The sequence below is a fragment of the Schistocerca gregaria genome, chromosome 2 (assembly GCF_023897955.1).
Source record: "Schistocerca gregaria isolate iqSchGreg1 chromosome 2, iqSchGreg1.2, whole genome shotgun sequence".
Taxonomy (NCBI): Eukaryota; Metazoa; Arthropoda; class Insecta; order Orthoptera; family Acrididae; genus Schistocerca; species Schistocerca gregaria.
Window position 1 is genome coordinate 72,738,332 of NC_064921.1, and position 17,168 is coordinate 72,755,499.

The 17,168-nt window shown below is 36.0% G+C and overlaps 1 protein-coding gene and 1 pseudogene across 9 annotated transcripts in view; both read right to left on the bottom strand.

Moving 5' to 3' along the window:
- LOC126336343 (trichohyalin) overlaps positions 1-17,168 on the bottom strand; it is a 415,368-nt gene that overhangs the window by 109,389 nt on the left and 288,811 nt on the right. For 8 of the 9 annotated variants that reach the window (XM_049999914.1, XM_049999913.1, XM_049999908.1 and 5 more), the window contains 6 exons: positions 11,263-11,428; positions 10,930-11,172; positions 7,389-7,583; positions 6,395-6,555; positions 5,259-5,384; positions 4,830-5,000 (listed from right to left, as the gene is read on the bottom strand). In XM_049999914.1, coding sequence (XP_049855871.1) covers positions 4,830-5,000; positions 5,259-5,384; positions 6,395-6,555; positions 7,389-7,583; positions 10,930-11,172; positions 11,263-11,428 — 1,062 coding nt within the window. The remainder of the gene's footprint in view (positions 1-4,829; positions 5,001-5,258; positions 5,385-6,394; positions 6,556-7,388; positions 7,584-10,929; positions 11,173-11,262; positions 11,429-17,168) is intronic. The other variant, XM_049999909.1, reaches the window with a different exon arrangement.
- Positions 13,237-13,354, bottom strand: LOC126337433 (5S ribosomal RNA; annotated as a pseudogene).

Below are 17,168 nucleotides of genomic sequence, written 5' to 3' on the forward strand. Positions count from 1 at the left end.
GTGATTTATTTGTAAATAAAATGTGCTTAGTAAAAGTTGCTTTGTTAAAGAAGCAGACTTACTTCAGGAAATTCACGGGATTCTATTTTTCTGTACACAAACAATGTCCCAAAGTATGACACTGGGATCAAATGATGTAGGCATTTCCAAAGTAGGTAAATAATCCTGGAAGATGGATCATGACAGGCTGTCCATCTCTCAGTAAAGAATCAAGAACTAATGCAAAATAGAGATCCAAATGTTTAATGACCGATACACTTCTCTTAAATCGATAGCAGAGAAGGTATGCATTAGTCATAGGTTGATGATAAATATTGTTAATAAGTTTCCAGACATTTCAGCAGTTTCTGTCCACTGGGCAATCTAAAACTTAGCAGTTTTACTTACATGATCCTTATAATCTTTTTGGTGACATGATCACCAAGACTTTTAGTCACAAATAAATGTTAACTGTGTCATTATGACCTCAAGACTAAGCAGCATTATAAACAGAGGAAACACTCAATGTGCCCCCCCTTTCAACAAAAAATCAGGATAACCATGGTGTACCATTGACAGATGTGGGCCACACAAGTGATCCAAAGCATTAAAAGTTTCTTCTGATTGGACTGACAGAGATGACCAAGTAAAAATACTGAGAGCTGTTGTCCAACAGAGTTCACATGTTGCATCGTAACACACCAGCACTGTCTCCACAGCATACAGCAGTGCACATCGTGCTTTTATGTCAACTGACTGGCCATGGAAACCAACACAATTAAATAATTATTAAATAGCTATTGTGGACTCATCAGGGTGTCACTGGTGGGAGAAATATGTCACTTCATGTTGTGAACATATGGGGGAGCATTAATACCAACACTTTATTTATTGCTCATATTTGGAATTATGAAGGTGATGCTTGCCTGTCGTATGACATTATTTCAAATTCCTACCATTATCTACCATCAACCACATATTTATGTACTTGATGCAAGTATATTATTTTATGCCAACAACATGAACTTTGTTATTGCCTCTTGTAAAGACTTAATCAGAAAAGGAATGTTAAAATATCTACAGAGAAATTAAAAAAAATTATAAAAGGGTGTTCAAACTTTATTCACTGTTCTCATTTTAAATTATGAAGGCAATGTTTGTCTGTTGTATATTATTTCAACTTTCTCGCCATAAAACAACATATTTATGTTGTTGATTTTGAAAATATCATGTCATACATTTAATCAGATGTTTCATTAAAACAGTGGATCCAGTAAACAATAAATAAATGACAGGGTGTTCTCAGCCTTTCAAAAACCTTTCAGCTTGACATCACTTTGGTGCACTGCATTTCAATTTCGCTGCTTCTTGGCTTCGTGGAAGTCAGTGGACTCTCTTCTAGATCTATCTATCACAATATCACAGAAAATATTGAGTTGGTCACTTGGAACAAACCTAGAACCTTGGTGTTAATATTCAGTAATGCTGATCACTAGGTCATGGAGATGGCAAGTGGATTCAATGTACAGGGTAACAATTTTTGAATTATATGAAATAAAGTAATCATAACTTCTGAACGGTTTGTGTTAAGACATTTAAACTGCATGGCCGTCAAGCATGATGGGAATTATTATGCACTGTATGGTTAGGTTTAGTGATGAAGCACACTTTCATTTGGATGGGTTTGCTAATAAGTAGAAATGGTGCATTTGGGCGACAGAGTCCGACTTCATGATCAAGAGGTCTCTGACTGTGTGGTGTGGAATGTCCTGGAATAATCGGTGCAATATCTCTTGATGGCGTGATGCCTACCAAATGGTACATGAAGGTTTGAAAGATGATTTCATCCTCATTATTCAAAGTTGCTTGGATTTCAATGAGATGTGGTTCATGCAAGATGGAGCTTGAGCCCATCAAAGCAGGAAAGTGTTTGATATCCTGAAGGAACACTTTGGGCACCACATTCTGGCTCTGGGGTACCTAGAGGCCACTAGAATGGGTCTCAATTGGCCACTATATTCTCCAGATCTGACCACATGTGACTCTTTTCTGTGGGGCTACATTAAAGACAAGGTGTACACCAATAATCCGTAAACCATTTCTGAGTTGAAAACAGCCATTCAGTAGGTCATTAACAGCATCAATGTTCCGACACTTCAGCAAGTCATCCAGAATTTCACTGTTCATCTGTGCCACATCATTTCCAATGATGGTAGGCATATCAAACATGTCATAACCTAAATCAGAATATCTGTAGTGATGTTTATATATTGGATAAAGTATGTACATGCCATAGTTTGTAACAAAATAACTTATGATTTTTTTCATATAGTTCAGTAATTGTCACCCTAGGAATTCATATCCGATATGAGGAACACTAATATGTGTAAATGACCCCACTGCAAATGAAAACATATCCCTACTGATGAAATCATTCAAAGTATTAGTGACATGGAGTGTTAGAAATAAAACTTTTAAATGAATGGGAATGAGGGAATATGGAACGGGAGACAAAAAGGGGACAGAGGCAGGACAACAAAAATGTAGATGCAGAGGGTTTGTGTGACATAGGAGGATAGATAGATAAAGAAAGAAAAAGAGTGTGTGTGTGTGTGTGTGTGTGTGTGTGTGTGTGTGTGTGTGTGTGTGTGTGTGTAAGAGAGAGAATCCATTTCATGTTTTCTAGAAATCTTCATAGCAATATTTTTACTGTCATAAATGACAGACAGTTTACAAATTTACTGTATTTATTTATTTTTTTCTTTCTTCAAAAACAATGCAACCCCTCCCCCATGCAGAAAAAAGGATCTCTCTCTCTCTCTCTCTCTCTCTCTCTCTCTCTCTCTCTCTCTCACACACATACACACACACAAACATAAACACCAATGTTAGTGAATATGTGAATTTAGAATCAGAGTTTGAGCATTGATTATATTTTTTCATGAAATTCACAGGAGAAATTGTTGTCTGGCAATTTAAAACATTCCAATTTTACTTTAAAGCACATATTGCAAAGCTTGAAAAATACCATTCCCCTAAAAAATAATTTTATTGTTCTAATGTTACTCTCCCTTATTTCATCCAGAACAGTTGTCAAAAATGCAAATTGAAGTGTTTTTATACTATTACGTGTTTTATATATGTAATGGGTGTGATAATGCAAAACAGAACAAGTGGTTTTCATTGCAGTTTTGTATTTCTTACTCTTATGGTTTTCCTCTGACACATTAGATCAGTGTTATTGCTTACAGAATAACATGTTTAGTAATATTATTGTCATCGTCTTACTTGTATTGTACAGACATAATGTCTACATATAATGTCACCAGATTTTGAACACTACATAAATTTTTTCCTCCATTCTCTTTTTATTGATATTCGAGAGGGATATGATGAAGTGGAGGTTGGAATAATGTCTTCATAAACTCAAGTTCATTAGCAATTATGTGCTTGCCATGTGCCACGTGCCATGTTCACTAACATGAATGATACACTGTCCCAATGACATGTAGGGATCCAATTCTCTTCAGTCTTTTCTGGGATTTTTCGAATTCAGAAAGTACAAAAATCACAGATTGCATCTATTGCATTACAAACAGGGTGTAAAACAGTTGCCTTACTTTGTTATATTAATGGTAACATACAAGAGATTACGTCTTACCATAAGACACATAGAATGAACAAAATGTTCAGTTTTCAAGCCACGTCAGCACAAATAAGATTTCCGATCTTTTGACAACTATCAGTCCCACAGACTTCAAAGTTAAAAATGAGTGACAGCTTGAACTGGAAAGGTGTCTAACATGTATATGTGAAGCAACAGGACTTTAGAACTTTCTTGAGCTGGTGAAATCAAGCAAGCTTGGGAAAGTGAGTCAAGCAATGTGCAGCAGTATATAAATGGACCAAACCATTTTCAATGAAACTGAATACTCTGCAGCACATACATGCCACAGGCAACAAAAACATCTAAATAAGTCAGCTTCAGCATAAAATTGCCCTAAGAATAGCCAAAAGAAACTTTTTTGAAAAGACAGGACTAATGGCTAACAGGATAACCCATTGCAATTTGTTTGTAAAAGAAGCAACTGAGATTTGATTATAGTGCAATCATTTCAATACAGGTCAGGGTGCAGACTTAGAAGGTCATGGGGGCCAGGCTCTGGACATTGAGCAAAACCAATGAAGCATGTTGACAATTCTAGGTCCATTTCAAAGGAGGTACCAACACCATATTTTTAATAAGGATAGCACCTGGCCACTCCTGGCAGCCAGTATTGATAACATCTGAAGATAATAGTGATTACTTCTGTAGAAAGCTCAAGGATTTTATTAAGTACCTTTGGTGCAAAATGCATAATAGCTGCTGAAAACTTGGTTTGTATTGAGTTGTTATGCTTAAAGTGTGTAACAAGTTATAATGTCTTGATTTTTCCTGTGAGGAGATTGCTCTCAAAATGGTAATTCTATTTTGATTTTACTATCAGTGTTATGCAAGCTATTCATCTGATGTTTTGAACCCAATGCAAGTAAATGCAAATTTCTAACTCTTCTTATTCATTTTAACATATTTTTTAACACTTAACTTTTTTCAACACCATATGACTTATCCAGTTTTTGATATGGTGCACTAAACTTACAAGTTTGCTGCAAGAAACTGAGTGATTAATCAGGTGGTTGGCAAAGATGTTTCTTCTCAGACAAATTATTCATTACAGCAGTCACTCTCTAATACTGTTTCAAATTATGTTAATGAACATATAAAAAGAATTGCCCAACTTTTACTTAAATTTTTTAATTGTGTTCTCCTGAGTTTAACAACAGACACTCATTCACAGTTGGTATCTTACCAGCTGTTCAATAAGCACTGTCTTCCCACCAAGTGTTGCTTCCAAGGAATCTATCTGCGACTGAAGTGTTGCAATCTGCTGCTTAAGTCCATCTCTTTCAGCTAGCCAACTGGCTGCCACACCTTGCTGAGTCACCTCAGCTGCTCTTGCACGTTCCTTCTCTTCCTCTAGCTGTCCATGTTAGTTAGAAAGAAAGGTTAAATGTGAAAGGACAAATTTACAGAAGATTTGAGTGTAAGGGTTGGAGTAAATAAAGAAAGATAAAGAGACTGATAAATATCAAAATCAACATAAACTAAACACACAAAAAGTTGAAGGTAACATAAACATAATTAATTTACACAACTAAACACACAAAAAGTTGAAGGTAACATAAACATAATTAATTTACACAAAAGACAAACAAGAACAACAATCATTAAATCAAACCTCCTTCTCCAGTTTAGAAACTTTGTTTTTATTTGTTGAAAGTATTCTTTCTGTCCTCTTCAACTTTTCTTCAGTTTCCTTTGCTTTCTTTTCCAGTTCTGCCATTTTTGTACTATTTTCTGTGACCTAAACAAAAATTATTTTTTACTGTAGTGATGGTAACCAAGAAAACAAAGTAATTTTATTTTTATTTTTGCAGTTCAATTTTTCACAAATAAAGGTAGGGAGACATTCATCAAACAACTCTGAGTGGCAACAAGAATTTTTTATTCAGAAAGGTGAAAGTATGTACCTGAAAATTTTTGATCTGAAACAATGCTTTATCCATTCACCTTCAAAGAAAACCTATACCATTACCACATAAAAATACACAATAGTTTGCTACCTGATTCTGCACACAAAAAGAGATCATATCCGTAACTGTGTAACAATGATTTTCATAATCAAGAATTGGGAATTGTAAAAAACGATTGTTAGTGATAAGTTTCACAGACTTGTCACGTGAACTTTGAAAGCTGCAACTCTCTGGACAGAAAATTGTAAATATGATTTACAGCAATAAGCACTGTAATTTCTGAAATTTTTTGGTGCTCATATAAAGATTAAGTTTCTGTTAAGAATAAATTTGAGTTTTTTTAATTAAATTTCTATACTGATGAAGTTCAAATGAAACAAAAAAGGATGCAACATAATATCTCAGAAATGGTCGGTTGCTGCCCATACAACTCAAATTATTTGGCATCTTCCTTCTAAAAACAATACTTCAAGACCCCTGAAAGCAATGTCACAGAACAACACACATGCAACTTGTTGAGAGAAAATAAAACAAAATAAATGGAAGTTTGAAGTGATAGAATGAAAATAATAATGAAAACAACAGTAAGAACAACAGACACACCATATTAGAATTTTCCTCATGTGATAATTCTTTCCAAGGAAAGGAGAATGTGTTGATCGTGATCTATTAGTAGACACCATGCTGACATCTACATGAAATGCTTTTGGAATGTCATAAAAATCCCAAACAAAGATGACTGTATAAGGTAAACAATCCGGTGTTGTATTGTGCACATTTATCATGAGATGAAAGATTTGTTCTGAAGATACAAAATAATTTGTAATAGGAAATATTATACCTCCTTTTGCAATCTATTTTTCTCCTGTTCCATCTTCTGAAGGGATTCAAGCTTCTTCCTCTGCTCAACACCTTGTTTTTTCTCTTCTTCCAACTCTGTTTTCAGTGCTTCTATTCTTTTCACAAATAATGTAATTTCATCCTGTTTCACAGTAGCTGCAGCTGAAAAATCAAATATATGTGTAAGAAAGTCAGTGAAGCTTGAATGAATTCATATAACGGAAGAATTATTTCACAGCAGACCACTGTTTGCAGCTGAGTGCATAACATATGAGTTTTTCACATTATATTTCAGCAAAAGGGTATTCCATTACCAACCAAAATATTGCATTTGAAGTACCACCACTATTAAACAGCAACAGTGCTGTGACAATGCCAAAATAAAGCTATCAACACCAGCATGGCAGATACCACAGACAAAGGGAGTATGAGTTTCTATCTTAAATAGTCTTTTATGAAATACTTCCTCCAAGTGTATCGGATGTATGGTTACCTGTTTCACTTAGAATGTTATGTGTAGGCAAGTTGCATACCAACACTTTCAATTATTTGTGGGTATTTGTTATCCTCTACATGTACTTGGCATCTGTAATGAATGTACTTAAATACATTTTCCGAAAACTATTCTGCTATAGTAACTTCCTCCATTTCACATCTTCTACCACATTTGTTTTCTCAATTCTTGTTTCTTTTTTTCTGTCCTAATCCTATCTGTTTATTGGTTTACCCTTACTTTACCCAGTTCTCTTGCTCTTTTTATATCTTACAAGGTCCTAGTTGTAAGTAGAGTACAACGGTCTAGCTAAGACTAGGACATAACATTTCCGTTTTTCCCCAGCAAATATATTCTTTTATATGTTATTCTTTCATGTGTCATCAGTCAGTATTTCTCACACAAGTTCAAATTACATTCTATCCTTTAAGTTTAATGCCATATTTTGCCCACAATGAATAACCCAAATATTCCTTATTTAATAAATTCAGAAGTGTCTTACCCTTTTCAGCATTTAATGTAATCACTTGATCTTCAAGAATCTGTTTCTCCTTGAACAGTTTCTCTGCTTCTTCAGTAGCTCTCCTCTTTTCATCTTCCAGTTTTCTAACAGTTTCCTCATGCTTTTTCTTATCTGATTCCCACAACTTCTTTTCTGCTTCCAGTTTTTGCTTCTCCTCATCAGATTTCTTCTTACCTAAAATATAAATGGATATGAATTCAGTATTTTTTGTGCTTATTTAGGGATGTAACATAACAATTTTTGTAAACAAAATCTGTCATTTTTAACAATATGAGGAAAGCAACAACAAAGTATTGTTCATTTTCCAAGCAGTAGTAAGTCTGTATTTCAATGTTTTATGAAATTATGAAAGCAATAACAAATGCAACATATTTTTTCACTGTTTTTCTATACCTCTTATCTCAGTGCGGACCAGGAAGTAAAAAAAGAATACTTATGTTACCTGAGGATCAAAACAATGAACAACTTGGATATTTCCTGACTGGTTACTACATAAACTACATATCACGGCTGAAGCCATAGAGTGTATTCGCTACAATGTGTTCAATACAATATGCTCTTCATTCAATGTACAACTATGGCAGTAAAGAAAATGGAGTCTGTTTATCCATCATAAATGGCATTAGCCCTAGTGATGAAACCCTTAGAATATTTCTACTGCTTTTGAGCTTGAGAATAAAGCACACTCAACTTATATTTATTTGGAGGACAGATATGCTCATATGGCAAACATCTAATAGAGACAAGCACAATGAATTCTCTTTTATATACATTCCAGAGAACTGAAACGCCAGTCTGCTCATGCAAATCTTTGCAATTTGAACATGTTCTACTTCTCTCTTCTCATTATAATCTCAGGATTGTCGTCTTCAGAAAATATCATTACAGTGGCTGCCATTTGGAAGGCTTTAACCATTTTCCTCATCAGTTTTCTTGCAGGTTGAACTTTCTCATCTTCAGTTTCTTCCTTCTTATTACCCTCTGTGATATCCCAATGATTAATGCACGTAAGGGCAACAAAGGGTTTAGTGCTTTTGGAGGGAGCAATCCAGTTCCCACAAGCAGCACTACACCCTACCCCATCATCTGCTCCCCACTCTATCCTGCTGTCCCTCACCTCCCAGTCCAGTCTTCTTACCCACACCTCCCAGATGTTTCCCCACCAGGCGCAGTTGTTCACAGTCCAGCCTCAGTGCCCAGTGACAATGGACATGTGTGTGAGTTGTGCTTACGTCAAGCTGTGTGTGTTTTCCACGTACAAAGAAGGCCTTTTGGCTGAAAGCTCATATATTTAGGTGTCACTTTGCTGTGCCTGTCTGCAAATCAAAATCTCCTGTATATGGTGAGTAGCAGTCTATCTTTTTCATAATATTGTCATCAATATTTTTATTTGACTCAGTTATGGAAGTTGGATGCTGGAAATATTATCATGGAAACGAACGATGAGAATTTTGAAAGGCTTTTTCCCCTCTCACAGTATGCATTAAACTCATTATTCAGTATTTTGGCAAAATAATAATTGCAAATTTTTCATCAGTCTTTTTAATATTCCAGTTCTAGTGAACAGTCAACCTACTCTAACCGAATCCTTCCAATGACAATCGATTGAGGGCAACTGACAGGTTCCATATTCCTAGATTCCCAGAATGTGTTTGACTGATAACAGAAGTCTAAGCATATATGTGAGTAGCTCGAAGACTCTTTGAGTAAGAGAACCCAGTATGTTGTCCTGGATAGTGAGTATTCATCAGGGAGAAGGGCATCATCAAGAGGGGCCCAGAGAAGTGTGATAGGACCACTCTTGTTCTCTACATAGATAAATAATCTGATGTAAAGGCTGAGCAGCAATCTGTGACTATTTGCTGATGAAGCTGTAGTGTAGAGGAAAGCATCATCATTGTGTGACAATAACATACAAGATGACTTAAGACAGAATTTCTATTTGGTTGTATTATGACAACTTGCTCTAAATATAGATAAGTGTAAGCTAGTGCAGACAAGAGGGAAAAACAATCCTGTAATATTCAAATTCAGTATTAGTGGTGTGCTGCTAGAAAATCATGCCAATTAAATATCTAGGTGCAACATTGCAAAGCAATATGAAATGGAATGAGGGCATAAGGTCAGTCGTAGGCAAGGCAAATGGTCAACTTCACTTTATTGGGGAATTCTACAACAGTGTGGTTCATCTTAATTACTGCTCAAGAGTTTGGGGACCCCATTAGGCCACGTTAAAGGAAGATGCTAAAGCAATTCAGAGGCATGCTGCTAGATTTGTTACTGGTACATTCGATAAACATGCAAGTATTACAGAGATGCTTTGTGAAATCAAATGGGAGTCTCTGGAGTGAAGATAATGATGTTCTTTTCGTGAAACACTATTGAGAAAAGTTAACAGAACTGGCATTTGTGACTGACTCCAGAAAGATCGGACTGCCAACAGTGTATCATGTAAAGGACCACAGAAGCAAAACAGGAGAAATTAGAGATTATGGATACATTAGACAATCATTTATCCATTGCTCTACTTCAAGTGTAACAGGAAAGGACATGCCTAATAGTGTACAATGTACCCTCCATCATGCATTGTATGGTGGGTTTCAGAGTTTGTATGTAGATGTAGATTTTGTGAATGACAGATCATTACAGCTTCTTATTTACAAGTACTTTATGTGCCTCTTCTGAAAAAGTGTGAATCAAAACTTAGTGGCCCTAAAACTATGAGCAGTTACTTCATTAATAAAAAAGATGTTGCAGCCAGGCATTTGTTTCCAAAATAGACCTCTTTTTCCAAATTAAAATATGCTTTGGTGTGTAATGATTGTAATAATTCATTTCAAATTCTTTTGATCATGGTCCATCTGCCTCAACTGCTTCCATGTCATGAAGACAACATCATGCTTAGAATGATCAATATGATGTGAACTGGCTGAGAAAAATGCAGGAATGTTCTGTGCTTTAGTGGGATCTGCAAACAAAATCTTAGCTTCAGCTTGGATTAAAGCTGCAGATAAAGCCTTGTACTGCTCATTGATGTGTTTGCCTTTTTCAGTTTTTGAATAGCCTTTTTTGAATCTTTTATGACAGATTAGAACTGACTGGGACTCAAACCTGGATCCTTGCTTTTAACAGGCTATCCAGGCAGGACTCATGACCTATCCTGAAAGCTCCCATTAGGACAGTACTTCTATCTTATTTTCCAAATGCACAAGAAGCTCTTATGCATAGCTTACTGGACTAGTACTTCCGGTAGAAAGGGTATATCAAAGAAATGGCTTGGCCATAGCCACTGAAGCTTGGAAAGTAGGAGAAAGCTACTGATAGAATTGTTTGGAGTTGTTTTCCCGCCAAAAAGAAGAATGTACACATAAGTAAACCATTTCAAAAGACCCCCTCCACAAATTATACATAACTCATATATAGAATTTCTGGAAACTAAATGGCATCCAATAAGCAAGTAATAAGCAGTAAATGAATATATACATCAATGTAAAAGCCATACATATAATTAATTACAAACCTTCCTCAAGTACTTTCTTGTCCTTGACTGCTTTCTTTCTGTCTTTCTCAGCTTTATCTTTCTCTTCTTTAAGTTCCCTCTCAAGTTCATCTACTCTGGTAGTCGCCTTTTCCAGATCTTTCTCCAGTTTATCTTTAGCTTCTTTCAGTAGTTTATCATCTTCAACACTAGCAGATGCCTTCAGCCCACCTTTCAGTCTCAGATTTTCTGTTTCTGATTTGTTCAAAATTACCAAGATGTCTCCTGCACAACAGTAGTACAGTTTACTCATAGCAGTCATTTTGGAACATATGAACTACACACTATAACAATATAATAACAAAAAAGAGTTACCAATTTCATTCTCTAGATCCTCAACCATTTTCTTCATCTGTACTTTAGTTGTCAGATCAGTGGGTTTCTTTGGAGAACGTTGCTTGTAGTACTTCAGCACATCTTGTAAAGCTTCATCTTTCAACCGTTTTAGTTCCTGGTTTAATTTTTCATTTTCGCTTTCAGTCTGCAAATAATTAAACATCCATAAACACACAACTATCTTTTCTGTTAGTTACTGAGTTTGAAACTGAATTTTTCAAGTGGGTCTTTAATTTTCTTTATTTTCAGAAGAAAAAGAAAAAAGGCCATTTTTATCATCAATGTCGTGCGAAGTCTTAGAAGTAAAGACATGGAAAATATTATTGCAGGTACATATAGAATTTTGTGTTAATGAATGTAAACACGCATGGATCAGTGAAAACGGAAACATAAAGAATGCCACAGAACCTAAACTTCTAAAAATAGAAATAGCTTTCCCATAAAAAATAAATAATAAATAAAGCATAAAAAATATCATAAAAGGTTCCTCTCCTGAAATTATATTAAAAGATGCCTTTCCTGGAACTTACACTCAGACATTATACTACTGTGCCAAAACTAGGAACACTACTTACATCAGGGATACAAAACATTAAAAGAGTAATTAGAAACTGAAGAACACAGAGTTATGAGAAAAATCTTAGGAGCAAGATTAAAAGATGAAATACATCATCCAAGATCCACTAAGAAAATTTCAGACAAGTCCATATTATTATTATTATTATTATTATTATTATTATTATTATCATCATTCCTACTTTTCTCCTTTCTTTTTCCAGTCATCTCACTGATTTGATGCAGCTCATTACGAACTCCTCTCCTGAGCCTATCTCTTCATCTCTGAGTAGCACTTGCAATCTATGTCCTCAATTATTTGTCTGATGTTTTCGTATCTCTGTCTCTCTCTAAAGTTTTTACCCTCTGCTGCTACCGCTAGTACATTGGAAGTTATTCCCTGATGTCCTAACAGATGTTCTTCTTGTCAGTGTTTTCCATGTATACCTTTCCTCGCCAATTCTGTGTAGGACCTCTTCATTCCTTACTTTGTCAGTCCATCAAATTCTCAGCAATCTCCTGTAGTAGCATGTCTCAAATTCCTTGAATCTCTACTGTTCCGGTTTTCCCATAGTCCATGTTTCACTACCATACAGTGCTGTGCTCCAAACATACATTCTCAGAAATTTCTTCCTCAAATTAAGGCCTATGTTCGACACGAGTACACTTCTCTTGGACAGGAATGCCCTTTTTGCCAGTGCTAGTCTGAGATAGAGAAAGTACATGATAGTATTGAAAGGGTAATACAGTACATAAAAGGAAATGAAAATCATATAGTCATGGGGTCTGGAATGCAGTTGTAAGGGAAGGAGTAGAAGGAAAGGTTACACGAGAATATGGTCTTGGGACAAGGAATATGACAGGAGAAAGACTAATTGCGTTCTGTGATAAATTTCAGCTAGTAATAGTGAACACTCTGTTCAAGAACCACAAGAGGACGAGGTATACTTGGAAAAGGCCAGGTGATGTGGGGAGGTTAGAGTACATCATGGTCAGGCAGAGATTCCAAAATTTGATACTGAATTGTAAGGCGTACCCAACACAAGATATATACCGAATTGTAAGGCGTACCCAACAGAAGATATAGACTCAGATCATAATGTAGTAGTGATGAAGAGTAGGCTGAAGTTTAAGAGACTAGTCAGAAAAAATGAATATGGAAAGAAGTGAGATATTAAAACTAAAATCTAAACTCTGCCGGAACAGGCCATGAAGGCCCAACAGTACTGATTGGCCACCATGTCATCCTCATCTACAGGTGTCACTGGATGCAGATATGTAGGGGCACTTGGCAGCACACCACTCTTCCAACTGAATGTCAGTTTACAAGATTGGAGCCACTACTTCTCAGTCAAGTAGCTCCTCAGTTTGTCTCACAAGGGCTGAGTGCACCCCACTTGCCAACAGCGCTTGGCAGACTGTTTGGTCACCCATCCAAGTGCTAGCCCAGCCCAATAGCACTTAACTTCAGTGATCTGATGGGAACAGGTGTTACCACTGCGGCAAGGCCATTGGCAATGAGATACAGAAGTACTAAATAATGACAAGATAAACTTGAAGTTCTCTAAGGCTATAGATGCGACAAGAAGGAACAGCTCAGTAGGTAGTACAGTTGAATAGGAATGGATATCTCTAAAAAGGGCAACTACAGAAATTGAAAAAAAAATCTAGGCACAATGAAGGTAATGGCAAAAAACAATGGGTAACAGAAGAAATACATCAATTGATTGATGCAAGAAGGAAACACAAAAACGTTCATGGAAACTCAGGAATACAGCAACACAAGTCTCTGAGGAATGAAGTAAACAGGATGGCCTCATGAAAAATAAGAAGACATCGAAAGAAAGAAAAAAGATTGTCAGAAGGACTGACTCAGCATACAGGAAAGTAAAACAACCCTCAGTGAAATTAAAAGCAAGGATGGTAATAGTAAGAGTGCAATGGGAATTCCACAGTTAAATGCAGAGGAAAGAGCAGATAGATATAAAAAGTTCATTGAAGGACTCTGTGAGGGGGAATATTTGTCGATGTGATAGAAGAAGAAACAGAAATTGATTTAGAAGAGATAGAGGATCCAGTATTAGAATCAGAATTTAAGAAAGCTTTGGAGGATGTAAGAGCAAATAAGGCAGAAGAGATAGATAACATTCCATCATAATTTCATCATTGGGGAAAGTGGCAGCAAAACAACTATTCACATTGGTATGTAGAATGCAAGTGTCTGGTGACTTTTCAGAAAACATCATCCACACAATTCTGAAGACTGCAAGAGCTGACATGTGTGAGAATTATCACACAGTCAGCTTAACAGCTAATTCATCCAAGTTGCTGACAAGAATAATACACAAAAGAATGGAAAAGAAAACTGAGGATGTATTTATTAGATGACAATCATTTTGGCTTCAGGAAAGGTAAAAGTACCAGAAAGGCAATTCTGACATTGCAGTTGAACCAAAGAAAAATCAAGAAACATTCATAGGATTTTTAGATCTGAAGAAAAGTATTTGAAAATGTAAAATGGTGCAAGACGTTCGAAATTCTGAGATAAACAGGGATAAGCTATAGGGTGAGATTGGTAATACACAATATGTACAAGAGCCAAGAGGAAATAATGAGAGTCAGCAACCAAGAACAAAGTGCTCTGACTAAGGATGTAACACAGAGATACAGTATTTCACTCCTACTGTTCAAACTGTACATCGAAGAAGCAATGGTGGAAATAAAATAAAAGAAAGGTTCAGGAGTGGTGTTAAAATTCAAGCTGAAAGGATATTAGTGATATGATTCGCTGATGACATTGCCATCCTGAGTAGAAGTGAAGAAGAATTACATGATCTGCTGAATGGAATTAAGAGTCTGTAGTACAGAACATGGATTGAGAGTAAATTTAAGAAAGATGAAAGTATTGAAAAGTCACAGAAATGAGAACAATGAGAAACTTAAAATTAGGTTTGATGGTCACAAAGTAGATGAAGTTTAGTACTACCTAAGTAGCACAATAACCAGTGATGAACGGAGCAAGGAGTACATCAAAAGCACACTATCATTGGCAAAATGGGCATTCCTGGAAAAGAGAAGTTCACTAGTATCAAACACAGACCTTAATTTGAGGAAGGAATTTCTAAGAATGTATGTTTGGAGCACATGGTAGTGAAACACTGACTGTGGGAAAACCAGAACAGAAGAGAACCATAGCATTTGAGATGTGGTGTTACAGATGAATGCTGAAAGTTAAGTGGACTGGTAAGATAAGGTATGAGGAGGTTCTATTCAGAATCATAGAGGAAAGGAATATGTAGAAAACAATGGACGGAAAGAACGGAATGACTTCCTCAGTACTAGAGGGAGTTATAGAGGGCAAAAATTGTAGAGGAAGGCAGAGATTGGAATACACCTAGCAAATAATTTATGAAATAGGTTGCAAGTGCTACTCTGAGATGAATAGGTTGGCATAGGAGAGGAATTCATGGCAGGCTGCATCAAACCAGTCAGAAAACTGATGACTCAAAAAAACAAAAAGCACAACAAAACAAAAAATAGCCTGCTTTTGATATCCTCCTTGCCCCACCTATCACTGGTTATTTTGCTGCCTAGGTGGCAGAATTCCTTAACTTTGCCTAATTCATGACCATCAATACTAATGTTGAGTTTCTTGCTGTTCTCATTCTTGCTGCTTCTTATTGCTTTCATCTTTCTTCGATTTACTTTCAATCCATATTCTGTACTCATTAGACTGTTCATTCCTTTCTGTATATCCCATAAGTCTTCTTCACTTTCACTCAGGACAACAATGACATCACCGAATATTATCATCAACAGATCTTATCATTGATGTCCTTTCATCTTGAATTTTAATTCCACTCCCAAAACTTTCTTTTATTTTGTCACTGCTTCTTCAGTGCATAGACTGAACAGTAGGGGGAAAAGACTACATCCTTGTCTTCTACTATTTTGTCTGGCTCTTCTACATATTATCCAGCCCTCCCTATAACTTATTCCTATTTTTCTCAGAATTTCAAACACCTTGCACCATTTGACATTGTTGAATGCTTTTTCCAGACTGACAAATCCTATGATCATGTCATGATTTTTCTTTAGTCTTGCTTCCATTATGAATCACAACATCAGAACTGCCTCTCTGGTGCCTTTACCTTTCCTACAGCCAAACTGATCTCTATCTAACACCTCCTCAACTTTTTTCTCCATTCTTCTGTATATTAGTCTGGTCAACAACTTGGATGCATGAGCTGTTAAGATGACTGCACAATACTTCTTGTACTTGTCAGCTCTTGCAGTCTTCAGAATTGTGTGGACGATGTTTTCCTGAAAGTCTGATTGTATATCACCAGTCTGATACATTCTACACACCTACTTCAACAGTTGTTTCAGTTGTTTAGTTGCCAATTCCCCAAATGGCTTCAGAAATTCTGATGCAATGTCACCTATGTCTTCTGCCTTATCTGATTCTAAGTCTTACAAAGACCTTTTAATTTCTAGTTCCAATACTGAATCCCTTATCTCTTCTATATGGAATGCTGTTTCTTCTTCTATCATGTCGTCAGACAATTCTTCCCCCTCATAGAGGTCTTCAATGTATTATTTTCACTTATCTACTCTCTTCTCTGCATTTAACATTGCACTCTTAATGTTACCATCCTTGTTTTTAACTTCACTGAAGGCTATTTTGACTTTCTTATCCGCTGAGTCAGTATTTAAAACAATAATTTCTTTCACAATTTCTTCACATTTTTCATGCAGCCATTTTGCCTTAGCATCCCAGCACTTCTGATTTATTTCATTCCCAAGTAGCTTGTATTTCTGTATTTCTGAATTTCCTGAACATTTTTGCACTTCCTTCTTGCATTGATCAACTGAAGTATTTCTTCTTCACAATTGTCTACCTTGTACCTATTCATAAGAAAATCCCTCTCCCATTACACCATTTTCCACTGCTGTTGATATTACCATATACTCATCTGGGGGGAGGGGGGGGGGGGGGCATACGGGGGTCTTGCTCTGGGAAATTTTCTAAATTTTAGATGAAAAATAGTGAGTTTAAAAGTTGTTTTAAGCATTTTAGAGTCATGTGGTCAACATTAGAACCCTGAAAACTGGACTCTCGATAACTCGACACTCCGGGAAACTCGACAAGCCTGACACATTTTTTGCCTTTGGAAAAACAAAACAAAACATAAAACACACACGGTGTTTTCATAAAAAGCTAATTTAATTTACAGTAATAACCATGCTTATAGACTATTACAGAGCAGTGAACATATAGCTCTGAAATGACTGAAATTATATTTAAATAAATCCTAAACTATCATTAA